This window comes from Trichechus manatus, unplaced genomic scaffold, assembly GCF_000243295.1.
Source record: "Trichechus manatus latirostris isolate Lorelei unplaced genomic scaffold, TriManLat1.0 scaffold00048, whole genome shotgun sequence".
Classification (NCBI taxonomy): Eukaryota; Metazoa; Chordata; class Mammalia; order Sirenia; family Trichechidae; genus Trichechus; species Trichechus manatus.
Window position 1 is genome coordinate 10,544,385 of NW_004443984.1, and position 27,347 is coordinate 10,571,731.

At 48.7% G+C, this 27,347-nt stretch overlaps 1 protein-coding gene across 2 annotated transcripts in view; it reads left to right on the plus strand.

Annotated features, from left to right (window-relative positions):
• CAPZB (capping actin protein of muscle Z-line subunit beta) overlaps window positions 1–27,347 on the plus strand; it is a 159,353-nt gene that overhangs the window by 126,353 nt on the left and 5,653 nt on the right. For both annotated transcript variants that reach the window (XM_004377186.2, XM_023732141.1), the window contains exons 5-7: window positions 14,600–14,741; window positions 15,147–15,263; window positions 27,112–27,177. In XM_004377186.2, the coding sequence (XP_004377243.1) occupies window positions 14,600–14,741; window positions 15,147–15,263; window positions 27,112–27,177 (325 nt within the window). The remainder of the gene's footprint in view (window positions 1–14,599; window positions 14,742–15,146; window positions 15,264–27,111; window positions 27,178–27,347) is intronic.

Sequence of the window (27,347 nt, forward strand, 5' to 3'; positions counted from 1 at the left end):
ACCCCATGTTCTGCGATCCTTGGCTCTTGGCTGGGAGCAGATAATACCTTCAAACATGCGGTTGCAATTTATTGGCCTTATAAGTTAATTTTAGTGGGTGTGCAATTGATTGAAATCAAAGCTTAATGAAGGCCAGAGGCTGGGGGGTGGAGGAGCACGGTGGGAAGGCATTTTGTGTTCTTCCTTGCTTTGGATCTGAGATAATCTTCAAAAGCTTTAATTAGCTTTTCTAATCAACTCTTCTTGTCTGGAAGAAGAAGTTTACAGAGTGAAACAAGGTTGGCGTCCCTGTGGCAGTCCTAGAAGTGCACTGGCCTTTCCGTGAGTGGCTGAAGTGTTTGGTAGGCAGGACTTCCCGCCTCACCCTCCACGGGCTCCCTACCTTCTCTCCCAATTCTGGGGCCATTTCAAATGTGTGGTTGCTTCCACTCCTTCCTTCCACTCTTCATCCCTCTGTTCACATAACATTTACGCAACACTGGCCCGCAAAGAACAGGACATCCTTATCTGTGTGTGACAAAAAGTATGTTGCCTTGGTTTCCTGGGTCCTAATCTACATATCCCCAGCTGCCTTCCCAACTGGGCCCTGGGCTCCAAGGGGCTACTTGTGCCTCTGGACTTGACCACTGAGCCCAGGCATTTCAGTATTTCAGTGTTTTTGGGAATTGTAGATGGCAGGGGGAGGTCCTCTGATGAAATAGAACTAGCAGAAGTATACGAAGGCAGGGACTGATACAGCGGGGGGTGGGGGAGGCTCCCAAGCAGGAGGCACAGACACCTTTGAGAAGAAGTCGATAACCCACATTCATCTGGGCTGCAGAATGAGGAGGGCCTTGGTTTTGAGAGAGGCTGAATGACTTTGGGCAAGTAAGGTAACCTTTCTGAGTCTCTGTTTCCTCATCTGTGAATAAAGTACCAGCCCTGTTGCCTCATGGAACTGGGGGGATTCAGTGAAGTGAATCTAAGGGACATGGTGTATCCACTGTTTTCTCCAAGCTATTAGTGTAACCGGGTTATTTTAATTTTGTAGCCGTGTATCTGTATGGACTTCTTACACTCTGAGTTTGTGAGTGTGGATATGGGGTTGTTTTGGTGATGGGCTTGGTGAACTATCAGGCCTTGTGGTGTTAGCAGCCACATTAGAGTTCTGGCTGTGGGTTCTGGTCACAGCCCACAGTGAGACTGCAAGCAAACCTCTGTCTCTAGATGGAGTCAAGGATTCCTGCTCAGTCGTCTTCTTCAGCATTCAGTGAGGACAGATAAAGACACTGGTAGTTCTCATCTCTGGTGACTCACCATCATTCAGCAGATATTTACTGGGCTACATGGTGCACTAGTCAGACCCAGCCGCTGCCCTCACGGGGTTCATGCTTTAATGAGGGGTGGAGGGTCGAGGAAGTGCGCATAGGAACAAGTGAACGTAACCTTTGCAGATATGTGTAAGTGCTGTGAAGAAGTCAAAACTGGGTACTGAGATAGAGAAGAGCAGAGGGAGAGTGATTTAGATAAGGGTGGCTAGGGAAGGCCTCCAGGCCAGGGTTAATTGTAATGGGTGGGCCAGTGTGCAAAAAGAGTTAACATAGAGGAAGGGCTCTCCTTAGAGAGGTCTGTTTGCAAGGCTGACCCCTTGGCTGGCATCTGGGAACTTGGGTTTCTGGAGGGTTCTCACCACCCTAACTGATAACAGTGGTTCACTCTGCCTAAACTCTTTGTGCAAACAATATGGTTTAGGCTGAGCACCTGCTTTCCTTCTGGGAGTCTGGAATTTTGGTATATTCTAGGCCAAGAGTGCTTACGTGACCAGCCCCTGATGAAAACTCTGGGCTCTGAGTCTGCAGTGAGCCTCCCAGGAGGCAACATTCACATTTGCTGTCACAGCTCAATGCTGGAGGAATTAAGTGCATCCTGTGTGACTACTGGGAGAGGACTCTTGGAGGTTTGCACCTGGTTTCCGCCAGTCTGCCCCCTGTGCACCTTTTCCCTTTCCTGATTTTGCCTTGTATCCTTTCACTGTAATAAATCATATTCACAAGTGCAACTCTATGCTGAGTCCTCCTGGTGAGTCCTTGAACCTAAGGGTTGTCTTAGAGACCCCAGCACAGCCATGTAACCTGGCAGGGAGGCTGGTGGAGACAGTGCTCTGAGTAGTGGGAACAGCATGTCAAAGTCCCGAGGTGGGGAAAAGCTTGGCTGGCTCCAGGGTTGTCACGGTCAGTAAATGAAGTCACGGGCATTCGTGAGCAGCAAGGAAGGGAGAGATGCCAAGACCTTGTTAGGCCCAGGCTGTGGATGTTGTTCTGAGTGCATTGGGAACGTTTCAGGGGTACAACAGGCTTTGATGTACAATTTAAGAAATTCCCAGAAATTCCTCCATAAGCAGTTTGGAGGCTAGATTGGAAAGGCCAGGAGGGGAATGAGCCTGACCCGTTGGTTAAGTCTGGAGCTTCTTCCCTTAGTCTGGCCATGTGAGAGCTGTTGTTTAAGTTTACCCAGTGCTTTCCGCCTCAAGAAGAGCCAGGCCAAGTTACCTTCAGCCCCTGGAGTCACGACCCCACTGGGAGGTGGGTGAAAGCACTGAGCAGTTAATCATGAGGTAATGTTCAGGAACATTCTGGGGCTGGATGAGACTCAGAGGGATCATTTGGTCTGGCGTTTCCATCTTCACTTCCTGCCCCTTCAGACAGTTCCATGTTCTTTTTTCCACAACCAGAAGTAGGAACTCTTCCCACATTTCAAGATCTCCAGAGGCTCCTGTGACAAGTGCCACTCGCTGTGTTTCTTGTGCTCCAGGGAGTTGTCTCTGGCTTCCAGCTTGTCAGCAGTGTAATTAGCCTTTGAGTTTTAACATGTATTACTTGTATCTTCAGCCATGCATACAGGGGCCTCTGAGGACCCGCCTGCCTGCTGTTGAACTCCAACTTGCCACAATCTTGGGCTCATGTTAAAGTGCTGGAAGCAGTTAATGGAGAAACCTAAGTTCACCTCAGTTATTTGTTTTAATTGAACGGGGAGGGCAGTCAAGAAAAGCCCTCTCAGGGTTCGCATTGACTTTCAGATCTCTGTGACTGCTACTCTTAAGCAGGGATCTCTGCTACAGCTTCTAGAGCCCCTAAAGAGGGGGTCTAGACAGGCTGTGGCCGCCCCCCAGCCTGGGGGCTGGCGATGGGGAGCCTCAGTGCAGGCCCCCTTCATCTGGCATCCCAGGGCTGCCGTCCAGGGTATGGGCGTCTTTGGCATACGCTGTCAGATTTTCATGTGCTAAAAGGAAAGTTAAATGGAAAACAGGAGTGAGTGGAAAATAAGTTCATTTACAAACATGACCACCCCCCCACCCCCAAGTCAGCATCAGGGACGCTGATTCCTCCAGAATTCCTGGGTTCCTGTAACCATATGGCACATAGTCACGCTTTGGTTTGCATGGTTCCACGTGCTGGGGAGAAGACAGCCTGCAGGAAGCGGATACCATCTCCCTCCAGTGGTCAACCTCCTTTTTCCTGCCAGGGACCCTGTGTTCCCCCAGATGAGCTGATTCTGAGGATCCTGGCAGATCACTCTTTCTAGAAAGCTGCTTTGTGGAACTATCAAGGGTAGATGGTCTTGCAAAGGCTCATCCAGTGGCCCCCCCGACTACCTTATTGAGGCAGAGGACCCTCTTTTCCAGAATTCCCAGTTCAGAGTGCTCACTGGCATGCCCTGGATTCCTGGCCCCTCAGTGGACCCCTCCTTCCTCTGGCTTTCTCCTCTACCCTGAAGCAGCATGATGTACAGTGGTGTGGCTTCGTGCTGAACCAGCAGCCCCTGAGGCCCATCTTGCCCACCCCACACTACATGCAGTACCTCCCACCATGGCTGGGAGGTCTCAAGGAGGGCAGGCAGCTTGGCATGGGGACAGAACGTGGGCCTGCCAGACCTGGGCTCTGATCCTGCCTCTCACGCTAAGCTCTGTGACTTGGGCACATTCCTTTATCTCTCTAGGTTTCAGTGTCCTCAGCTATGAAAAGGATTAGCTGACACAGATGGGTTCTCAAAAGTGGTGATGGCTTTAAACTCCAGAATGTCTTGACATTTCATGAGATGGGCTAGGCAGTTCAGAGGGGCAGGAGATGGTCACATTGGTGTTGAGTGTAGACAAAGTTGGTCAGATCCCCAGCTTTGGCCCTCCTGGAAGCTTTTTCGAACTGGCTTGGTGGCCTCTCCAGTGACACCATTGTTTCTAGAGAAGTGCAGCTTGCTGCAGGGAGAGGCCTTCATTATTTCTCTTTAAGTAAAAAAAATAAAAGCCTTGTAAAGAGAGGCCATAAAGCCCTGCATCCGCAGTCCAGATGTGCACTTCTGAGTGCAACTGGCATTAAAGTTGCACATGCCTAAGCCGATTGGTATGTTTGCTCAGGGGATTGTTGCACCTGTGTGTACTGGAAGGAATTTCCGCAGAATACCTGTCCCGTGTCCACAGGCAGACTCTGGGACACATTCCATCAACTGTGGTGAAAACAGCTGGTCTAAACACACAAACAAGGGCGATCGGGTTGCAGTGTGAAATCTGGACGAGGCCAGCCCATGAGCCAAGTGTTGATCTTTCTCCATTTTGTGTGGGGCCAAGTACAGCCCCAGGGCTGTGAATCTGGGACTGCTTACAGAGCAGGCAGCACCTTTTGCTTCTGACATGACGCTTCCCGGGCAGTTCAGAACATGTCAAGGTTCCCTTCTCCCCTTCTCAGCCCAGAGAGTAAGAACCTTGGGAAAAACGAGCAGCCACCGTTGCTGCATACTTACTCCGTGCCAGACACGTGGTGGGCACTTCAGCACCATTATCTCATACACTCTTCGTTGCGTCTCTGTGAGGTTGCGTTACAGATGTACCCCCCCCCCCGCCTTTTCCTTTTTTAAATAGTATTTTATTGAGTTTTCGGTGAAAGCTTACAGAGCTAGTTAGGTTCCCATTTGATAGTTTCCACACAAAGTTGTTCAGTGACATTAGTTACATTTATCACAATGTGTTAACAGTCTCTAATTGTGTTCTGTTTGTTCCCTTTCCAGTACTCTGGTTTCTCTGCCCCCTTTTTTTCTCATCTCTGCTTTTGAGAAATGGTTGACCTTCTGGTCTCATACTGATGGTTTTTAAGGAGGGCACTGATCTTATGGGTAATATCCTTTATTTTGTGTGCCACTCTGCTATTTCACTAGAAGGTGATGTCAGGGAATAGGCTCGGTTCTAGGTTTAAAGAGTGTCACAAGGTGATAGTCTCAGGGTCTGTTTTCTGTTTGTTTTTTTAAATAAGTATTTGAGTTCTTCATATTTTTCTCCTGTTCTTTCCAAGACCAACTGTTGTGGCCTGGTCAGAACAGTCAGTGTTGGTAGCGGGGCACCATCTAGTTCTGGTCTCAGGGTAGATGAGGTTGTGGGTCTTGTAGACTTGTTTCCTCTCTGTACTTTTGGTCACCTTCTTACTGTTTTGCTCCTGGTGAGTCAAGATCCATAGTTGTCTTAGACGGCTGCTGTCAAGCTTATAAGACCCACGACACTACTCACTTCACTAGGATGCATATCATGATTTTTTGTGAGCTATGTTATGCTAGTTGACTGAGTTGCCCCGTGAAATTATGGTCATGAGCCTTCAAGCCCAGAAAACCAATGTTGGGAGGTGTTTGGTTATGTCTGAGGAGTATCCGTATTTGTGTCTTCAATGAATATGTGTGCCTACACCCACTTATTTGTATTTACACGTAGCTATAGGTGCTTTTGTCTGTTCTCACTACAGGCTAGTGCTGCCAGCACAGGGAGGAGGACACCAGTTTCCTAGCTTTCCCTCTCCAGCTCTCCATGGGCTTTCTAAGCTGTACCCATGGGCAGCACCTGGGTCCTATACATTCAGTGCCTCCACGGTGACCAGTTTGGAGCTGACGAAAAAGGAATGTTGGTCTGCGCTGTGAGGAAAGAAGCCAGGTTTTAGATGCCTCTGCAAGAAAATTAGAGATTTTTTTTTTCCCCGGGGTGGAATTGAATTTCTCCTACCTGTGGGTACCAGGTACCCTTTTTTATGTTTTAAGGATGTTAAGGATGATGAGAAAAACAAACTTACTGCTGTAAGCTGGTAGATGGCAGCTGGGATTTTCTTAAGTTAGGATGGAACGATAAGGTATTGTCTTCGGGTAGAACCTCAGTTACTGGTGGAATGGCTCAGCCTCTGGGTTTTATTCTCTCTCTTTGCCATAAAATCAGTCATCAAGCATTGGGGTTTCTGGGTGTTTGCATTAGTACCCATGTTACCTCCCCATGTTTGTTGTGACCACATGCCAGTTAGTGGGAAAGAGTGTCTCATGACCATTTGTCACAGGTCTTGCTGCTACTGTTCAGTGAGGCCTCAGAGGCAGAACGGACCTTGTATGTAACGGAAGGAAGACTGTCATGAATTTTACATCTTTGGCCCTTTTAAGGGCCAGTATTCCTAGTGGTGTAGTGGTTAAGAGCTCGTCTGCTAACCAAAAGATCAGCAGTTCAAATACACCAGCCGCTTTTTGGAAACCCTATGGAGCAGTTCTGCCGTGTCCTATAGGGTCACTATGAGTCGGAATCGACTCGACGGCAATTGGTTTGAGTTTTTTTGTTTGTTTGTTTGATTCCTAGTTGACACTGCATAGTAGAGAAATTCAGCTTGTTTTAATTGCACCATTTTGTTTTAATTGCATTTTAAAATCTTCTAAATTGTTAGTCTGAACACTTCAGGTGGCGTTTCAGCCAACCCCCCCTTATGTATTCTCTTCTCTCTCTCCCCCTCATACGCCCAGCAGCTCCTTTCGACTCCAGTCAAAATTGAGCTGTGGGCAGTCCCATCTTTGTACAGTCCCCCAACTTGAGGGAGGTGTCCAGATGATAGCTGTCCTTCAAGTTGACTGTCGATTTCTCCACAGAAGCCTACACTGCAGCCTCTAGTACTGCTTCTAGAAAGTATTAGAATACCGGTGCAGAGACCTGATCTATACAATTTAGAACTCAACTGTGTACTCATTTGTCTTACACTCTAATTTCATATATACTCACATACATAAATACTTCCAACGCAGGGTGGCTTGGATGAGGATACAGATGACAACAGATTCAGACTTCCAGAAGATTAAATCTTATGTTGAAATGGTGAAGGCATGTCTGTGAGAATTGCATACACCAGGGATGAGTGGAAAATGACTTTTTCGAGCCCAGAATACTGCATTCTCAAGTGTAGGATGTGGGGGGCAATTTCTGGCAGCACGTAAGAAAAAAGATTTTCATTGCGACAGCTAAAAGCTCAGTGTGTGTATGAGTGAGGTATGATTGCCAAGAAAGCTAAGTTGGTCTTGAGTTCCTCGGTGGAGAAGTGGCCTCTGCTCTGAGAGATGTGACTGTCTCTACTCTGCATTGGCTAATACATAGTTGGGGCGTGATATTCCATTCTCATACCCTTAAGAAGGACATCAATAACCTGGAATATGTTGACAAGGTGGATAACCAAAGTCTGGAGACTTAAAATCATGTTTTATGGGCAAGAATATAAGCAACTAGAGATGGATAGGCCAGAAAAAAGAATGTTAGAGTTTGTATAAGCCATCTTTAGATATTTAAAAGGGCTACTATGAGAAAGGCGGCGTTAAGTTCCTGTTTTGCGTGATTCTGGAGGGCAGTTAGACATTTTCACTCAGTGTCCAGAAAGAACTATTTGAATTGTTCAAAACTGTAATATTTGCCTTGGGGTGTAGTGAATTTTCTGTCACTGACAGTATATAAGCAGATCCTAGACAGAGAATTGATCACAAGTTAGGAGTATGCCCTGTGGAGCTCAGAGCCGGCCTCGTATAGGACCTGGTGCAGCCACCAAATCCTAGAGTGTCAGAGCTAGGAGGGCCCTAGTGAGCCTCTGGCCCAGCTCTTTCATTTTACAAATGAGAAAGCAGTCTTTGGCACCACAGTGGTGCTGGATAAATACTTCTTGCCTTCCTCTTGGCTTTAATAAAGCCAGCTGCGGAAGAAACCCCCCTCACATTCCATCGTCTAATGGGGCATACCTTAATGTCCCCCTGGCTTGTCTGGGTCTGTGGGTGACTGACTGTCACTCAGCATTATAGAGGTCTTGGGCCACAGATCCAGGTCTACTAGGACCTTGTGGCATGAGTTTAGTCTCTGTAAAGGCAGTCCAGCCCAGTTATCGTTAAAGGACCACGTCTGAGTGAACCCAAGAACCAGAGTTTGTTTCTTGGCTGGTGCTGGAAAGCCATGCTCCCAGAAGGTCTGTCCAGGCTTTGGTTCTTTTGTGGAGGGTTGTGGCATATCACTGATGACCTGTCGGGGGCCTCTGTACCAGAACCACAAATCCAGCTAGTCTCCCAAAGGCAATTTGAAAGGAAGGAATAAAGGTCAACTTCAAAGTCCATCCCAGCCCCATCTTCCCTGTTAGATTTGCAGCCCAGTGTTGGCCAAGATGGAATTGGGTAATTCATATTACAGCTCAGATTCCCCAAACAAGTTTCCATCCTAGGTCTCCCCACACACCTCAGTTTCAAACACTGCATAAAGCTTTCGGAGCTGAAATGTTTCCTTTTCTTTTTACTTTTGTGAAGTAGGTCATTTTGAGTGTGAAATATTTCTATTTTCCCTTTTGTCCTCCTTTTTCCTGAAGTCTTGTGGTTGAAGAATTATGGACATAGAATCTGTGTATGTGGCAGTGTCATTACTCAACTAGAAGAGTGATTTTCAGGGAGAAATGACATAGTACTCTGAGAAGAAGAGAATTACTGGCACATAAGGCTTTTTCTTAATCCAAGTTCAGGGGTCTAACTGACAATAGAGTATAAACTTAACCAGCTTCTTGATTGTAATTGAGTTTCTGGTAAATAGCCAACCCCACCTGAGGGTCTCATCCTTTGTTCTTGGCTCATCGAGCACAGAGGTATCCCTGGTAACCTGGTCTTTTAGAGTTTACGAAACCTCTGGCTGTTGTAATCAATGTCCTGTTTTTCAAATGGTGGACTTAACTGAGCCAACCCAAAGAGGCCCCATCTCCTTAGTCCCAGCTGTCCAAATTCTCTGTAATTTCATTTGTCTTCGGAAATGTTAATATTTGCTAAGAAAGTCTTGAAAGCCACCATGGCTGTTTGTGGAACCAATGGCACTCGGTTAAAGAATTGGCTCTTCAGTGAACAACGGCAAAGAGGTGATTCCAGTGTGTTACTCCCTGGTTTTGCGGGGTAGATCTGTCATTTCACCCACCCCTGACATTCCTGGAGCTTTCAGAGGCCCCACTATTTCCTGTTTAAGATGTATCCAAGGTGGCTTCTCTGAGTCTTCCCACAGATTGTTGCCTATGTCCTTCTGCTGACAGGGAGCCCATTTTAAGCAGATCATTTTCCCTCTTCACCATGTGTGTTGACTTCAGCCCTGTGCTGCCATGACTTTTGGGCCTCCATGTTTAAAAGATGTTCTTCTTGCTATGCACTTGATCAGGCCTCACTGCAGGAACTCTGTGCCGCCCCACTTGGGCCCAGGTCAGCTGAATGATGCCAGTCGGGACTGGGCAGCCCTCCTCCCTCCCTCCCTGGGGAGCTGGGATTGTGAAATACTAAGGCAGGCAGAGCCCATGGCGGGGTTGGGTTTGCTCCTCTTGCAGCCTCCTCTCAACGCCTGGCCGCATTTGATCACTCGTTCACATTGACGTGCAAGGCCTGAGAGCCAGTCGCTGGCGATGGTAGAGCCACCTTATTGAAATAGAATGTTAGCATTTAAACAATATTAATACTACTTGACTCATTAAATATACAAAGGCCAGTTAAAGTGCTTCCATGTGTGTGCTGTTAGTTCTGGCGGGCAACTCCTCAGATGGCTTCGTGTGGTTTTAGACAACATTTTAGCACATTCTTAAAATACCCACAAAAGCCTTTATGTAAAAACTCATAAATGTGAACCCCATAAAAATTATTTTTTTCCTGTTTCATGTCATTATGATCAAAGTACAGTAGGTAAGAATAAATTTTCAAAAACTTGTTGAGGTTCCTCTTTAATTAATGCTTCACGCGCAGAGCAAAGCCATAAACCATGTAATGGGGGGACTGTCTGTACACCCTGCAGTCACCTTGCCGCCTGGTTGTGCACGGCATGGTCCTGACCACAGTTGCTGGAGAGGCCGGTGTTTTGGGCAGATTCTGACCAGACCGTTACTAGCTAAGTTCTCAGTCCTCTGCTCCCTTTGTCTTGAAGCATCAGGTTGAAACCTGTGGTCGTTTAAGTCCCGGGAGATCCGTTTTGGTAAATAGAATGCAAGTCCGTTCTTGAATTGCTGTGGTGTTTGTGCCGTACCTGCGGAGGCTGTACCTGCAGAGGCCGAGTTTCAGCATGTCTGCCTCACCTCAATAGGGAATGCCCGGATCCAAAGAGGGAACAGATTTAAAGTGAGAGATCAACAGTGTATCCTCTAATGCTGCTGCCGTCACTTCTTTATTAAAAGTCAAATCGACTGTAAATTAGGATACTACTCAGTGGAATACTATCCCTGCTATTAAAAACAATTATGGAGATCTTGTGGTTCCATGGAAAAGTGCTTATGCGTCCTTGCCAAGTGAAAAAAGCCGAACACAACATGGCACCATCTCTGTGCTTAGTTATATAAAAATTCTGCATCTGTACAAAGACTGGAAGGGCATTTGGAAAAATCAGACTTGTGGGAAAAGTTGATTTATGGTATTGTGGGCTAATTTTTAAATTTCCTTTTTTTTATACTGCTCTTGCAATAAATTTTTTAATTTGGGGGAAAAGAATAGTAACCCACACGGAGGTCAGCATTGAGCTTGCATTTTTAACCTCTGTTGTCTCCAGCATCTTGAAACTTTGGAACTGGCTGATGTGGCCCACAAGGGAAGCTTAGAGCGCAAGGGAGAAGCTGCCCAGAGTGGGAGCCGGGCCAGGGCAGGATGTTGGAGTGGAAACGACCAGTTCCATGTAATAAAACATTAAATGCAGTTGTTTTATTTTTTTGAAAAAAAAAAAACAGAAAACAAAAGGATGGGACTGAGGAGGATCAACTTTAGGCCACCTGGTACTTTTGAACTGGTCACCGCATGGTGCCGACAAAGGCTGTCCAGCCACTAGGGTTTCTCCTGGTTTCCTTCCAGGGCATCCTGGCCCAGCTTCTCCCCGTATTCCAGATCACAGAAGGGCAAGCCTTTGACAAGAACAACACTGCAGCTCTGGTGTGTGGAGCCACATGAAGATTGGGGCCACAAACTGTGAGGGAGCGGAAGAATGAAAATGCCCACTGGGCTTCAAGCCTTCATTCCAGGATGGCCAAAGGAAAGAAAGAATTATTGGCCCCTACTTTTTGCCAGCACAAGAAAAGCCACAGTTTTAAAAGCTGTTGTTTTTTCTCTTTTGATGTGAGTCTGCTCTGGAAAACTGTGTGTCAGAACCAGGCCATCTGTCACCAGAAGGAGTGGTATTAGCAAGTGTGTTGTGGGCTGCTCCTCCCTCTTTGGTGTTGGTATGCCTCATTAGTTAACCTCTGAGCTGAGGGAGTCACCAGAATCCAGGAGAGCAAGTCGGAAAGGCTCACTGAGCCATGCTGCCAGCTCACCTGAGCACTGCAAAGCCTTGAGGCCAGCAAGGGGCTCTAGTCTAGAGGTGACCGATATATCCACACCTGCCCCAGGAGTGTTCCAGAATGGCCCGCTGTGTGCTCGACCCCTCTGGGACGGGGGTTTGGAGAGCAACTTAGGACAAAAGAAAGACTCTTCTGGAGTGGGGTTCCTGAGTGCCCAGCACAGGCCGATTTCCCAGAGATCACCTGGAGTGGCACTGTGTCTGGGTGCTCCACAACTGTTCACTCACTCAAGCTTGTCCTCTCATGGAACTCCCGTGTGCTGCAGTTGGCTATGGCCAGCACCAGCCCCCAACCCCCGTTTCAGCAGCAGGTAGTCCAGCCTCTGGCACCTTGATATAGCCATTTGTCTTAGTCTCCTAGTGCTGCTGTAACACAAATACCACAAGTGAGTGGCTTTAACAAACAGAAATTTATTTTCTCACAGTTCAGGAGGCTCGAAGTCTAAATTCATGGTGCCAGCTCTAAGGGAAACCTTTCTGTCTCTGTTGGCTCTGGGGGAAGGTCCTTGTCTATGTCAGCTTGTGTTCCTTGGTTCCTTGGAAGTCTTCATATGGTGTGTATCTTCCCCTCTGTTTGTGTTTGTTCTGTGCCTCATCTGTTCTTTTTGTATCTCCAAAGTGATTGGCTTAAGACATACCCTACACTGATATGGCCTCATTAACATAACAAATAGGAAATCCCTATTCCCAAGTGGGATCACATCTACAAGCATGTTATTGTTGTTGTGTGCCATCAAGTCGATTCCGACTCATAGCAACCCTAAACCAACCAAACCAAACCCATTGCCATCGAGTCTATTGCGACTCATAGTGACCCTATAGGACACAGTAGAACTGCCCCATAGCGTTTCCAAAGAGCGCCTGGTGGATTCGAACTGCCAGTCTTTTGGTTAGCAGCCGTAGCTCTCAACCACTATGCCACCAGGGTTTCCTATACAAGTTTAGGGGTTAGGATTTACAACACATATTTTTCGGGGACACAATTCACAACCTCATCAATCAGTAGTCACCGAGCATCTGCTGTGTTAGGCCTTGGCAGGCCTGCTCTCATGGAGCGTACTCTGTAGTGGGGAGGAGGAGTTGTGGATTTAATTTGATTAATAACAGTGGATAGTGCAGTAACAGAGATATGGGGGCAGGATGTAGTGACACCAGCTGAGGGCTGGTCCCAGAGTGCTGAGGATATCCTGGAAGGGAGGGGCCTGGGCAGCCAACCTAGATCTGAGACCCCAAGGGTGCTCAGTGGGTTTGCAGCGGGTTAGAGCAAGATGATAGAAACAGCCTGAGCACGTTGCCTCATGTGAGTGCGGACAGGATGGGGACCATGTCGTTGTTGATTGTCTCTTAGTTTGGTGTATATCGGGTACTGACTTTTTAAAAAACTTTTGTTCGAAATAATTTCAGACTTCTGGTAAACTTGCCAAAAAGAATACAAAGAATTCTTGTATACCCTTCACCCTGATTCTCTAAATATTAACATTCTACCACATGTGTTTAATTATCCCGTGCCCCAGTATATATGAGTATGTATATACAAACAGTTTTTTTAATATTATATAGCAGCTTTATTGAGATATAATTCACAGACACATGTTATTTATTTTGGTGCTTTTTAATAACAAAAACAATAATAACCATTTGTCAGACATCTGCTTTCCTGTATTATTTCATTCTAGCCTCCCAATAGCCCTATGAAGTAGATATTATTGTCCAGTTTTGCAAAGAAACTAAGGCCCAAGTTCACACAGCTAGTACCAGGTAGCCCTCAAAAAATAGTTGGTGGATGAATAAATGCATGGACATATCTAATAACTGGAGAAGCTGGGACTGGAACCCATGTCTGCCTGACTCTTGGAGCCCATGCTCACCCTGGTGCACCATGTTGACAGCCTTACCAGCTGTCCAGCTCTGAGATCTGCTTGCAGACGTAACAGCCCTCCTCGCTGCTCCCCGGATGCACCTGCTGTGTGAAGCAGCAGCAGTGATGCAGGGCTAGTAGGACTCTTAGAGGCAAGAGATTTGCTGGTAAATAATTTTTTTTTTTTTTTAAAGAAAAGGACCATCCATATACTCTTTAAAAAAAATAAAAGAATGTGTTTTTAAGCCATGAGAGGCAAGATTTCCTGGAATTTTGGTTGGTTACCAGCAGAATTTGAGGGACAGTAGTATGTTGTATTAGTCTGTATTCACTGATTATCCACCATTGGTTTCTGAGCCCCTTGGATCTCTGTGCACTTAACCTCAGCCAGCCATAGCAGTTGACTTGGGTCTCTAGGATTTGGAATCCTAGCCGGAGTTCATTCCCTCCTGGCTCTTTCTTTCCCTCTTCCATTTGATCTCAGCTAGAAAATTTTTCTGTATTAACTCAAACAGGAAAAGAAACCCTGTCCTACACTGAACCTTCATTGCCAGCGAGGGTTAGGCAGCAAGCGGCTCTTGAAGACTGACTGACGGAAGCCTGGTTCACCCTGGAGGGGTCTGTGGCTGGGAGGAGTGTGCTGCTCTGTCTTTCCCCTGTAAAACAGCCATCCTCGAAGATAAAGCTATCAAACAATATTGATTACATCAATGGTAGTAGCTACCATTTATTGCTACTGTATGTCACACGGTGTGCTGGATCCTTGATCTATGAGGAATCCCAAGCCCACAAAAGTTTAGTAAGCTTACCAGAGGTCACAAAACTGGTGTAAGTGACAGAGCTCAATTCAAATTCATCTTTATGACTCCTAGGCTCATGTTCTCTCTGTTACCTCTCTCCCCCAACCCCCCTTCCACACACACACCAACGGATGTTCAGGACACATCCAAGGATCAACCCTGAGACCATTGCAGGTCCTTTGCAGACCATTCATTGTCTGAGTCCTTAACCTTAGATAGACATTTAGACGAATCTGCCAAATGACACCCCCTGGGCCCTGGGTTTGATGATCTGTAACTTGATAGGTTTAACATCTAATGAGCACGTGGGCCTGTTTCCTACAGGTATTTTGAAGGCGGCGTCTCATCTGTCTACCTCTGGGATCTGGATCATGGCTTTGCTGGAGTGATCCTCATAAAGAAGGCTGGAGATGGATCAAAGAAGATCAAAGGCTGCTGGGATTCCATCCATGTGGTGGAAGTACAGGTACAGCCTCCAGCAGCTGAAGGCTTGGGGCCTTTAAGTGCAGGTGCCACAGCGTACAGTGCAGCCCGTTGTCTAGCAAATGCTTCTTTAAGGGGGGATACTGTGATTTATAAACTCCTGCTAATTCCTAAAATTGCCCTGAAGCCGTTTGGATGAAGATAAGTCACGATTGCAGTAATCATTGACGGTGGTAAAGATCCTAAAAGGGCTTAGTACACATGATTTCTGATTCTTTCCCTTTAAAAACCAGTTGGGAATTTAGAAGAAAGGTAATGTTGTGGTAATGAGTTAGGAAGGGACATGTTAGAGTGGCCCTTCAGAGGGGCCCTCTAGGCTCTCCTTGGGCCTTGGAGTTGTACCCAAGGTTTTTTTGTCTGTCTGGTCTCTCTATCTCATCGCCCCCAGGAGAAATCCAGTGGTCGCACTGCCCATTACAAGTTGACCTCCACGGTGATGCTGTGGCTGCAAACCAACAAATCTGGCTCTGGCACCATGAACCTCGGAGGCAGCCTTACCAGACAGGTAGAGTCACCCGCTTATAACCAGTTGCCGGTGCTCACGGGTGCCAGCCTCAGCTGGCCTTATGCAGAAATGAGTGAGCTGTTGTCCCACAGAAGGGTCCTGGGGCAGCCTCTGTGCCTAGCATTGTGCCCCCCCAGGCCTGATTGATTCCTGAGATTCAGACATGGAAGACTGTGTCTTTGAGTCAAGTTGTTTACGTTAAAATGCTCCTGTGATGTTTAGCACGTACTACTGTGATAGCACTTTAGAATAAATTTCTCAGTTCTGGCAGAGATCCTGTATTAGGACATATGATTGCAGATGACAGAAATTCAAGTCTAGCTGGCTTAAGCAAAAATGGAAATGGGTCAGCTCACATAACTGAAAAGTCCAGACTTCAGCATGGCTAGGCCTTAAACTCAAATGATGTCATCATATCACAGTTCCCTCTCTCCACAAGGTGGCTCCTGGCAGTCTCTGGCTTACATCGTCTTACCCCTGGCAGTCCTGTAGGAAAGAGCTTCTCTTTTCTAATAGGTCTGCCAGAACCCCGGAGATGTCTCACTGGCCTGGAGTGGGTCACTTGTCCTTCACAGAATAATGTACTGAGGCAGGGTTGGGGTGAAATGGTTCTCTGATCTGCCAGACTTGGGTCATGATGCTGCTGCCCATGATGGGGTAGGTGGGAAAGGGGTGTTGATTTCCTAGAGGAAAACCTGGGCACTTCTCATAGTAGAGGGAAGAGTAGACACAGCAGATAGTAGACATTGGATGCTGGTGGAGAGGCGCTGTCTGCAGAGACAGAACTGGCGGATGTATCTTGCCGTGGACGTGGGGCGGTATAAGGAGCAACAGCAGACCCAGACCCAGAGGGTTGGCCTAGGTGGTTGGCAACAGGTACAGCTGCTGCGGGACAGTAGTCAGGGTCCCCAGAAAAGGGAGAAGAGGCTGAAAGAAGAACTAAAGGGATATACAGAAGAGAAAGTGTCTATTTTAAGCATCTGTCTAACCTCCCCACCCTCAACAACCTAATAGTGCCTCCCTGTGGTGGGTGCCTGAAGGTAACTGATAACCAGCAAGCTCTTGTGGAAGGTCTGCCCTCTCCTCGGCTCTGGCCTACACACAAAACAGTGGCTCCCAGGATGAAGCTGAGTGATACTCATGAGAACCTTCCAGTGCTGGCCCAAGCAGAGCACTTTCCAAAACTCAGAGCACGTGTTCATCTCATCAGGAGAAAATTACTGCGTTTGGCCAGGCTGCCTGAATCACAGGATCTTGAAATCAGAAGAGATCAGAGGTCACCTAATCCAGCCTCCCAACCTGACGGGACCTCTTCTGCCCCTGCCTGCTCTGCTTGGCACTTCAGGAGACAGCCCATTCCTTGATGTCAACCTCCATAGAAATGTGGCTTTCAGGAGAGAACTGTCCTGCAGAATGTGACCTAGGTGGAATTGCTTTGGCAGGCCTTCTCACAGGCTAGCTTGCAGTCAACTAAAGGGCCTTCCACTGGCACCCTGCCCTGTCTCTTTCACATGAACCCCTCAGGGACCTGGGATTTCCCATTCCGTCCTCACGCCGTCAATTTTTTTTTTAATGCAAATATGAGATTTCACATTTGTCTTCCTTACATTTTATTTTTTCATCCAGTCCATGACAGTTATGTGAATCTTGGTTCCACTCATCCAGTCATTGACTGCTCCTCCTGGCTTTGCTTTTTGCATGTTTACTAAGATGACTTCTGTATCTTGATGACCAGAGCAAGGCCAAGTTCAGTGCCCTTCAGCATGACCACCGGAGACTTCCTTAGAGGGAGATACAGTCTTTTGATCATCTTTCTTGGGGTGAGCTTGTTTAGGCAGCTATAAATCCACCGTCTAAATAGGGCTTCCCATTCTCAAAGGAGTGAATGCCCTTTGGCCTGTGTGTAGTTGAGCACACCTGCACACTAGCTGGCTTCCTCCCAGAGTAGGACGAGGTGACTGCGGGCTTAGCCATGTTCATCCTTCTCACCCTGTTCCTGGCTCACCACATCTCCGTACTGTAGGCCCATCTTGTCCTGTAAGACGCAGTGCTTGGCAAGATGCCCCAGGTACTTGTATGCACATTAAAATTTGAGAAGATCTGTGTACCTTTTTCTCACTCATCTTTTTTTAGGTGTCATTAGCAACCATCTCCAAGATGTGCCTCCCTACAGGCTGTGTCTAAGGTCACTGCGGAGCTTGGTCTGGAAAGCACTGGCTTCCCTAAGCAGGCTTGTCTTGACTCGGCAGTTCCATGTTTAACACCCTTGACGCCCCATCCCAGGGGGAGGCTTTAGCTTCGTGCTGGTGCACTGCTGTGGGTGCCTCTGTGTAAAGGTGAGAGGACGTGAAGACTGAGTGCAGTGTGGCCTCAGGAGACAAAGAATTTTGCCCTCAGAGATGTTGGTATTGGCAGAGATTCAGCCTCATTGAGAAGGTCCTCAGGGCAGACCTTCTTCCAAAGATAACTTTTCTATCCTCTCTTCCAGTAGTGTCCAACTTTCCAGTATGAAGACCCCTGTTAACGTAGAAAAAAAAATTTGCCACCTTGCCCTTTTAATAGCTGTTGGAGACATAGGGTAGATTTAGAAACTCTCCTAAGTGAATTTGCGTTCTGTTAGTCACAACAGTAGTTGTGTGAGGCAGATGTGTTCAAGTGGCCCACATGCCTGGGATGCAGGTTGGAGCCTTAGACTGTCCAGGCAGAGCCCTCACTGGCTCTGCTTTGTCAGAGTGGCCCAAGGGAGTCGCCTCTGGGCAGGGCTGGCCCCACTCCACCCACCCCAGAACAAGTGCTGGTGCTCTCTGGGCATACCCCATCCTCTGCCTGGAAGTGGGTCTTGTCTTCCAGGAACTGTGGAGTGAGGAGGTGCAGCCTAACTCCCTAGGCAGCTAGTTCCCCAGCCTGCCTTCCCCACACCCTGCCACCTGGGAAATGGGTGGAAAATCCTAAATCTGTCTCCGGAGATTGCTTCCTGCATCACTTACCGCTCCTAACTGTTTATAATTCTTCCCGGTTTACAGTGTCCTGGGCAAATATTGAATCCTCGGCCTTCCTAATTGCTTAAATCGGAGCTGTCAGCCCAGGGCCAGGGTCTGATTCTGGCTGGCTGTGAGCAGAGCCTCCTGCCAAGCCAAACGCAGGCCCGCTGAGTGGCTGTCCTCAGCACACCTTGGCTGGGGCTGTCTGCCTTGTTTGGATTGCCTTTTGCTCCTGGGGCTTTAATGAGGAAATTCATGCCTCTGTCATCATCCTAACGGCTGATCCCATAATTCATCTGAGGGGCATTAAAGCTGGGGCTGGTTTCCAATGTAGCCAAAAAAAGGGGAGAGGGAAGCAATGAGGTGGACCCATCTAAGTTAATGATGCACAGCTTATGAGCAGACAGGAAATGAGGGTTGCGGGGGTTGAGCTTTGTGTCCCAGATGAGTCTTGGAAAAAGGTTGTGGTTGACTTGGATGGGAGACAAAGGGGTTCTGGGAAAGCTGAGCAAATCAGTGATAAAGAGTGAACATGATTAGTTACCCTTCCCACTTAACAGGTGAGGAAGCTGAGGTTCAAGCTGTTAAATCATTTGCCCATGGTGACTTAAACTAATAAGAGTCAGAGCCAGGATTTGAACCCAGTTTTGCCTGCCTTAAAAAATGTGCCATTTTCTACCATACCACACTTTCTTGGTCTTAAATATCTGCCCCCTGTACCTCCTATTCATTAGATGACGAGTAAGTGAGGGGGAATACATTGAACAGTCAGCTCCATGTAGATGGGACACTGCTGTTTGGGTGCCCAGTGACATTGTGTTGGCAGCCCATCTTTCTGGCCCTGGCATTGGTAGCTGCCATGGACTGGTGGCCCCAGGAACAGACAAGCACAGTGAGGCTGCATCATGAAGTCGGCCTCCCTGGGAGTGTGCTCACCAACACCCCCTCTGGTGTCCTCCTCTGGGGTGTCCAGTGGCTGTAAGATGGATTTTCTTATAGGAAGCAAGTTGACCCGTGAGATGTACTGTCATTCATGACCAGAGGCAGTGAGGAGAGTTTTAAGATCTGATCAGATTTGTGTTTCCAACGGATGGCTCTGCCAGCCAGTGTGGAGGCTGGTCGGTGGGAGGAGGCCATTAGTGTGTCCAGAAGACTGGCGATGGGGGCCGGGACCAGGGAAGCACTGGGGGACAGAGGGGACAGGCCTGTGGCAAGAATGTCAGGAAGAAGCTGGTGTCACATGGAAGCAGGAAATGAGGTTCAAAACAAAGACAAGGGCGGTAGGAGCAGAGCCAGGATAGAGAGGTGGGGAGACAGTGTGGTGACCACTGGGATGTGGGAGATGAGGGAGGAGGTGTTGGATGAGAGTCTTCCTTACTTGCACTTTTCCATTAAGTACTATTTATAGTGACCCAGGATTTAAAATTTTTTCTCTAGAAACAAGGCCTCATCTCAGTCACTCATACATACCCACATACTCACTCCATGTGTCAAGAAGGAGGGCTCTCTCCCCAGGCCCAGGGTGCCAGTGCTGCACTCCACACATATCCAGCGTCCAGGAGTGCTCTCAGCAAGGCTAAGCAGCCCAGGACCAATGAGGGCCTCCCAGCTTCACATCCAGGGGCTGTCAGGTTACCCTCCACCGCCCTCTAGAGATAGAGGGGCGAGCCGTCATGCAGCAGGAGAGGGCATCCTCGCCTTGGCAGCAGGCTGGGTGCTAACCCTCATCTGCAAGGGCATGGTCCTCAGGCACACCCATCCCATCTTCCTGTCTCCCAGGTCCCATCCTGAGAACTGCGAGACGGCTTAGACTTGCTGGTGGTCCTCCTAGAGGTGCCTTCCCTTGGGCACCCTGGGCTGTGAGCAATCTGGAGCCTTTACCCTGAACCCCTTTCTTTCTCAGTTCAGGTGCTTTATGGGAATGCAAGTCAATGAGATGGCGGGGCTGCTTTCACTGATTTTCTTTACAAAGTCCCTCAGAACCATTGGTAAATGTAACAGTGATAAATTACTTGAGCCACGTTTCACAGCTGGTCGTGACACATCAGGGCTCAGGCCAAGTGTGTGTCAGGATTTGCTCCCTTGTCACTGTCACTCTATCTCCTCTACTTGGGCCTTTTGCCCCTCCCCCCACATGTCTCTTAGGGTGTCGGCTGGAAAGTAAAGAAGACAGATAAAGTGTCTGGGCCGATCCCTGCAGCTGAGGGGCTTTCGGAGGGGGAGTGACTGGCCAGCAATCTTTGTGGCAGCTCATTACAGCCACGTCCCGCCATCCTGCCCAGACTAGATGAGCAGAGCTCTGTGAAGGAGGTGGAAGGTGCCCTTTGGCAGGCTGCCACCTCAGCTCCAGTGGGAAGGTTGTGGAGCAAGTAAAAAAAAATGTTGCAAGCTAAGTACCAACATGTTGAAAAGGAAGTTGCTTTGCGAGGTCACTTCTGTCCGACAGCTGGAGACGTGGGAAAGAGGCAAGGCTGTAAATCTCTGGAAAGAGATCCAAGGTTTCCGATCTGGGGACAAGCCCTGCAGATGTTCATTTGATATTTTTTTCAGATTCTAAATATTGAGAAACGAAGGTGGAATGTTTTGTCAAGTGGGGAGATTAGGCCAGTCGCTTGCAAGCTGAGCTCTCCCCACTCAGCAGCAGTCATTCACCCATGATGGACCTTCAAGTAGGAAAACACCAGTAGAGGCACTTGTCCGTGGATCATAGTGGGAAGATCCTCTTGGGTTATGCTCGGTGAAGCAATATGTTTTATATACATGGGGAAGAAGCCCATTGCCCTTTGTTCCAGATGTAGGGGGACAAAGGGTGAGCCAGGCCAAACTTGGGGTGATTCAGGGAGTACATTCTCCCAGGGGAGAGGCACAGCAGCAGCCGCTGGGCATGCTCCCTGCGCTCCACGAGGTTGCCTGGGTTCAGGGAATGGAGATGCATGAGCAGAGTGGCTTCTAGGGACGGTTTGGTTTTGTCAGATGACCTGGGGTGGAGTGACCCAGTGCCTGGTGGAGAAGGAGAGCTCCAGGCTAACATGAGGCTGCCTCCCTCCGCCCACCCTCACTGTGAAGGGGGCAGGAGAGGAGGAGGGGCTGGAGCTTCTTGGAGGGGAGAGGGGGTAGTAGTGGACACTGCTCAGAATTTCTGAGCACTGAATTGTGACTTGACCTCCATTTTTCTGGGTAAAGAGCATAGATGAAGTAGAGCAAACAGAGAGGTCTCTGGGAAGGAAACAGATTTCAGAATCATCCAGATCTGGGTTCAGATCCTAGCCCAGTCACTTTCCAGCTGTGTGACCTAGACAAACCACTTCATCTCTCTGAAACTTAGTGTTTTCACCACAAAGTAGAGTTAATAATGCCTATTTTGAAAGATTATTATAGAGTAGAAAGACCATTCAGACACATGGTTTTTGCTCGGTAAATAGCAGCTCTTACTGCCACTACCAGCTATCTTGCAAGCAGAGACTTTTCCATCTTCTAATGCAATTTTAGGTTCAGTTAAAATTTTCTGAACTAGTCAGACGTAACCTTCCTTGGGAGGCTTTCTGACCACCATTTTCTGGCTCGACAGCATACAGAGTCCTGGCCTGCAGCCAGGAGGACACCGCTGGCTTCCACCTGAGATCCAAACATTAGAAGAGCCCTGGGAATGGAGTTCTATTTTGATGCCCAGTAAAAGCTGCCATTCTGCCAGGCACTGTTCTAGACATTTTACGTGAGTCCGCTCACTTAGTGTGAAGGAAAGGCAAGGAAACCGAGGCTAGACAGGCCAAGGCCTTTGCTGCCCTGGCTCCAGAGCAGGAGCTGTAGGACCCGAGCTGGAAGCACACAGAGCTGCTGAGCTGGGACTGGCTTCTCTCGGCACCCCCTCAGAAGGTGCCACATGGCAACAGGGAGCTAGGGCACACCTTCCTGAGGAAAACAGCCTGCTGGTTTCAAACACTTGGCGAGTCATTACCATCACATGGTCATGGAGGGAAGGAAGGGCGCTCAGAGGTGCTTGTTGGGGATAGCAGGCCGGGCCCTGACTTCAGTCTGCATTGGAATCACCTTGTGGAACATCTGTGTGGCCATAGCACATAAAAATGTTTTCCTTCTGGCAGCCACTTTTATAAGAATGTAATAATATATGTGTTGCAAAAATAGTTCTGTTTTTGGTGGGTCAGCATTGCCAGCGTGCTGACCCTGCCCAGGTGTGAAGGGGAGTCGGCAGGGGGTGTGGGCAGGGAGGCTGTGGAAACATGTCTGTGTGCGCCAGGATCTCTCCGCATCCCCCAGCCCACTGTCTTCCTTCCTCCACCAGCTCCTGCCCGGCCTTTCACTGGGGCTTAAATTCCCTGTGGTCTCCGAGGGAGTCAGTTCTGCTCCTGAGGAAGGCACCGCAGATTGGAAAGACGGAGCCTTCTTGCTCTCTCTCCCTCCACCACCCCACAAACCTCTTTTACCTCTGAGTATCCAGTGGTTTTAGCCTTCCTGTGTTGGAAGGTGGCTCTTCATTCCGAAGCACAAAGATAATAACCAGGAGGTTGAATTGGTCCAGAGCCCTTGGCCAGCAGTCCTGGCCTCTTTGGGCCTTGAGTTCTCATTTAAAATAGCACCCTCAGTGAGCTCAGAGCCTTCATCCCTTCCCTGGGGTTGCCAGGTATCTGTGCTCTGCATGGAGCTGGGGAGGAGGAGGACTGTCATTTGCTGGAAGGACATAATTCATTCGGATCCGACCCCTCAGGCCTCTCCCTGCTCAGCAAGCAGCTCTCCGAGCGGCCCTCAGTCTGGGCCCAGTAACCATTGCCATGTGGCGAGAGAGCACACAGTCCCAGTGTGCTGGCGTACAAAATCCCTGTTAAAAATGGGTGGATGGAGTACCCTCCTTCCTCTTGAGTCTGTGCCACAACTCCTGTTCATCATATACACAGACCAGTTTTCTTGGCAACAGGGTTTTAGTAAGGGAGGAGGATGTTCTAGCAAACGCTGCAGTTCTGCCTAGGGTGAAGTGTTTACTAGTGCTGAAAAGGTGGGGAATAGCCATTGTTGCAGGCTCATGGCACGCCCACTACTCCTGTTACGTGGTGAACCATCCCTTGGAGTGTGAGGATCAAAACTCCCCAGGACCACCCACCTCCAGGTGCCCTCTCCACAGCAGGAGTCGCCGAAGAATGCCTGGAAAAATTCAGGGCCCAGGGCTGGGGGGACAGAGAAGGCTGGCTATTCCAGCATTTCTCTCCCTGTCTTGCATTTGATCAGCCTTCAGTAAAACCAGACCTCTTTGTTCTGCAGTGCTTTAGTCTGGCAGGGCCTTGGGAGGCCATGGATTCCAGACTGTCCCTCTAACCCAGATCCAACTTGTGGAACCTTTGACACGGGGCCACCCCGTTTCTCCTAGATCTTTCCAGTGACCTGGAGCTCATTGCTGTATGAACAGGTGCCTTTTGTGGACCGACCTCTCTGTTAGAACATGCCGAGCCCAAGTCAGGAATCCTGTGATACCCCGTGACGTCTCTCATCCCCCGAGGCTCACTGCTCCCTCTGCAGTGATGTAGATTAGATTAGGTCTGCGCCCCTGCCAGACAGCAGGCTCCAGAGTCGGCTAGGGTCTCCTGAGTCTCCCCTCCATAGACTTCAGTATCCCCAGTTCTTTCCCATTTCCTGGGATCAAGGTGGGTTAACAGAAGCTCGTCCACCGCTCTTTAACGCCTAGCACCCTGCACTGAGCCCAGCTCTGCAGATGTGGCTGGGCCAGCGCAGAGCAGAAGCAAAGTCGTTGCTTCCCGAGCAAGTAATGGAGCCCTGCCACTGCAGCTCTTCTTCCTATGATGGGGGTGAGAATCCTGCCCCACGACTGGGCGCTAGTCATGGTTTCATTTGTGTACCCTAACGTTGCATTAAAGCTGTGGTAGCAGCCACATCAGTCTTGTCAAGCTTGAAGTCATCTAAAAACCACAAGTTTCTTTCACAGGAACTGCTTGCAAGTCAGCTGTCCCTCCTTTTATGCTCAGTGAGATTAATGTTTGAGCCGAAGTATCTAGTTTGCATTCGCCCAGGTAACTGGAATCAGCATACTGTAGTAGGAACAGCAGAGGTGTTGGAGTCTACCAGGGCTATGTGATCAGGGAAGACTACTTGGAATCTCTACGCTTCAGCTTCCTTGGTTGTAAAATAGGGTTCTTAACAAGATTAAATGGAATAAGGTGACTGCCACCTGGCAGGCACTCCATACGTGGTAGCTGCTATTGTGCTGGACACTAACCCATGTTTTTGACCTTCTGATCATTTTGACCCTTGATGCTGTCAAGAGAATGTTGATAAGCCAGGTCAGCTTGCCTTCATTTGAGTCCTAGACAGACAGGTTGGCCAAGGCCAAGTAGAGAATCCTGCAGGATATACAGAGCCCCTGGTAGCAGAGGATCCATCCGTCTGAGTGGGCCATTTTTTTTTTTTTTTTAATTGTTGTAATTAAATGAAGTTTACATTTCAAGGTAGTCTCCCATACAAAATTTTTTTTTACATGCATTGTTATGAGACCCTAATTGCTCACCCTGTTCTGCGACAGCACACTCCTTTCCGCCCGTGATTCCCCATGATCATTCAACTGGCTCCTAACTCTCTGCCTTCCCATCTCACCTCTGGACAGAAGCTGCCCCTTTGTTCTCTTGTATCTACTTGACTAAGAGTCACACTCTTCACGAGTATCATTTTATGCCCCACAGTCCAGTCTAATCCCTGTCTGAAGAGTTGGCCTCGGAAGTTATTTTAGTTCTGGGCTGATAGAGAGTCCAGGGGCCAGGCTTTCCGGGGCGCCTCCAGTCTCAGTCAGACCATTAAGTCTGGTCTTCTTACTAGAATTGAGTGAGTTCTGCAGCCCATCCTTCTACTGCTCCATCAGGGACCCAATGCTGTGTTCCCTGTCAGGACGTTCATTGGTAGCCGGTCACCATCTAGTTCTTCTGGTCTGAGGCTGATGAAGTCTCTGGTTTATGTGGCCCATTCTGTCTCTTGGGCTAATACTTTCCTTGTGTCTTTGGTGTTCTTCGTTCTCCTGTACTCCAAGTGGTTGGGACCAATTGATGCATCTTAGATGGCCGCTTACAAGCGTTTAAGACCCCAGACGCCACTCACCAAAGTAGGATGCAGAACATTGTCTTAATAAGCTTTGTTATGCCAATTGACCTAGATGCTGAGCGGGCCATTGTTTAGCCTCACATCCCAGCACAGCCACAGAGTATTAGAAGGGAACCTGTCACAATGATGTTATCTAAGTATTTTTCTGTTCTTCCAGCCCAGCATCCCTATCAAAGTAGGAAGTTAGAGCTTCTTCACAGTGAGCCCACACTGGCTCCTGGGGATTTCCGATTTTAAAATGTGCCATCAGATGATTTCTAACAGTCCTGTCAGAAACTGTTACCTGTGTCAGTGTCAAACTAGAGGGTAGTGTCCAGACTCTTATCTTCCTCCTGCTCTGAAAGTGGGGTCCGCCTGTGCCCTCCTGTAGTGTCTGGTACCGCTAAGCATACTTTGGTTTTTCAAGGATCTGATTTATCTGGCCCTGGAAGCTCAGTCATTTAAAGTGACTTGGTCTCTCCTGCTATTGATGTGCCCATTTTTGGCTTCTGCTCCCTCTTAACTGGGTCTATTCTACTTTTCCCGGTCTGAAAACCATTCTCCTTGATAGAAAAGACAAGTAACACTAGTGAGAAGCAGCAGAGGCCTGCAGCCTCTGAGCATGCATTGCCCACCCCAAGCTTCTGCCCTCTTCTTCTTGCTCTGAAGAGAGTTCCCCTCCCACCTTTTCTTTTTTTTTTTTTTTTCCACTAGCCTGAATGCATTTTGAGCTCCAGCCTTCCTGTTCTGATCTTTTCATCCTGTTTTTCGACTACATATTTCAGCTTCCATATTATAACAGTAGTAATAGTGGCTCCATGTTTCTGGTTTCAGGTCAGTAACATTGAGCATTCATGTACTTAGTATTCTGCTAGGCATCCTGTGGGCTGTAACACAGGTAAGTATGTCCCTAAGGAATTTATAATCTTATGGGGGAAATAAGGCTTGTGTCAGGAAGCGTCATTTGCTCCCTCCCTCCCTGCCTCCTTTTAAGTCTTGATTGTCAGGCCAGGATGGACTCTGCCTGGGCTTAGGAGGAAGAGATTAAAGACTCGAATTGCTGGGTCCCCGCCTCCTCCAAAACCCCACGGCATTGTAATTTCAGATTCCCCACAGGACCTGACCAATCCCAAAACCTCACAGAGTGGGAAGAATCCACTATGGCTCTGATGGAAGAAAGGGTTTGACCCATGTTCTGCCATTACTACCTGGGCCACCTTGGACAGGTTAACCTCACCTCTCTGGGCCTCAGAGTCCTCTGTCGACTGGGGTTGTCAGTCCTTGCCTGTAGGCCCTCAGACACACTGTCCGTAGCTCCTGTACACGAGACGCTCAAGGTGCAGGAGCCACATGGCACATTGGAGGCCTCACCTGTGGTGTTGAGCCTCAGTTCAGGACAGGCGTCCTGTGCCTGTGCGCAGTGGTATGAAGACAAACCAAGTGGGCTGTCTCCGCTGGGTGCTGGACGAGCCAGCACCTGGCAAGGTGGTCAGCTCTGCCCTCCCTGCTGGGGGCCGGAGGGGGCATGTTCATCAAGGGCAGCAGATACTCCTGGGCATGAGGCCTCTGGGATCCTGCTGGATCCCTGGCTGTTTGTGCTTCAGTCCCCCAGCCCCGGGCAAGTGGCCCTCTGATACCTGCAGCTGGCTCCCCAGAGCTGCCAGCAGGAACAGCAGACTCTTTGCAGGCAGCAGCCAGGACTGTACTGTGGCAGAGGCCGCTGTCCTCCAAAGCTCCAGCACACTGACTTGGAGGTACGTTTGTGTCATTTGCAGATGGAGAAGGATGAAACTGTGAGCGACTCCTCCCCACACATAGCCAACATCGGGCGCCTGGTAGAGGTGAGTGGCCTTCTGGGCTCTCTGGGCCCCAGTTCATTCCTGCGTCCACCCACAGCGTGTGCCATTTTGTCCCTGAAGCCCATTTGCCGGCTTGCTGGCCCTCACCGCTGCTGTTTTCTCTAGCTCCATAGCAGCCAGTGGGAACCCTGGTGGCATAGTGGTTAAGAGCT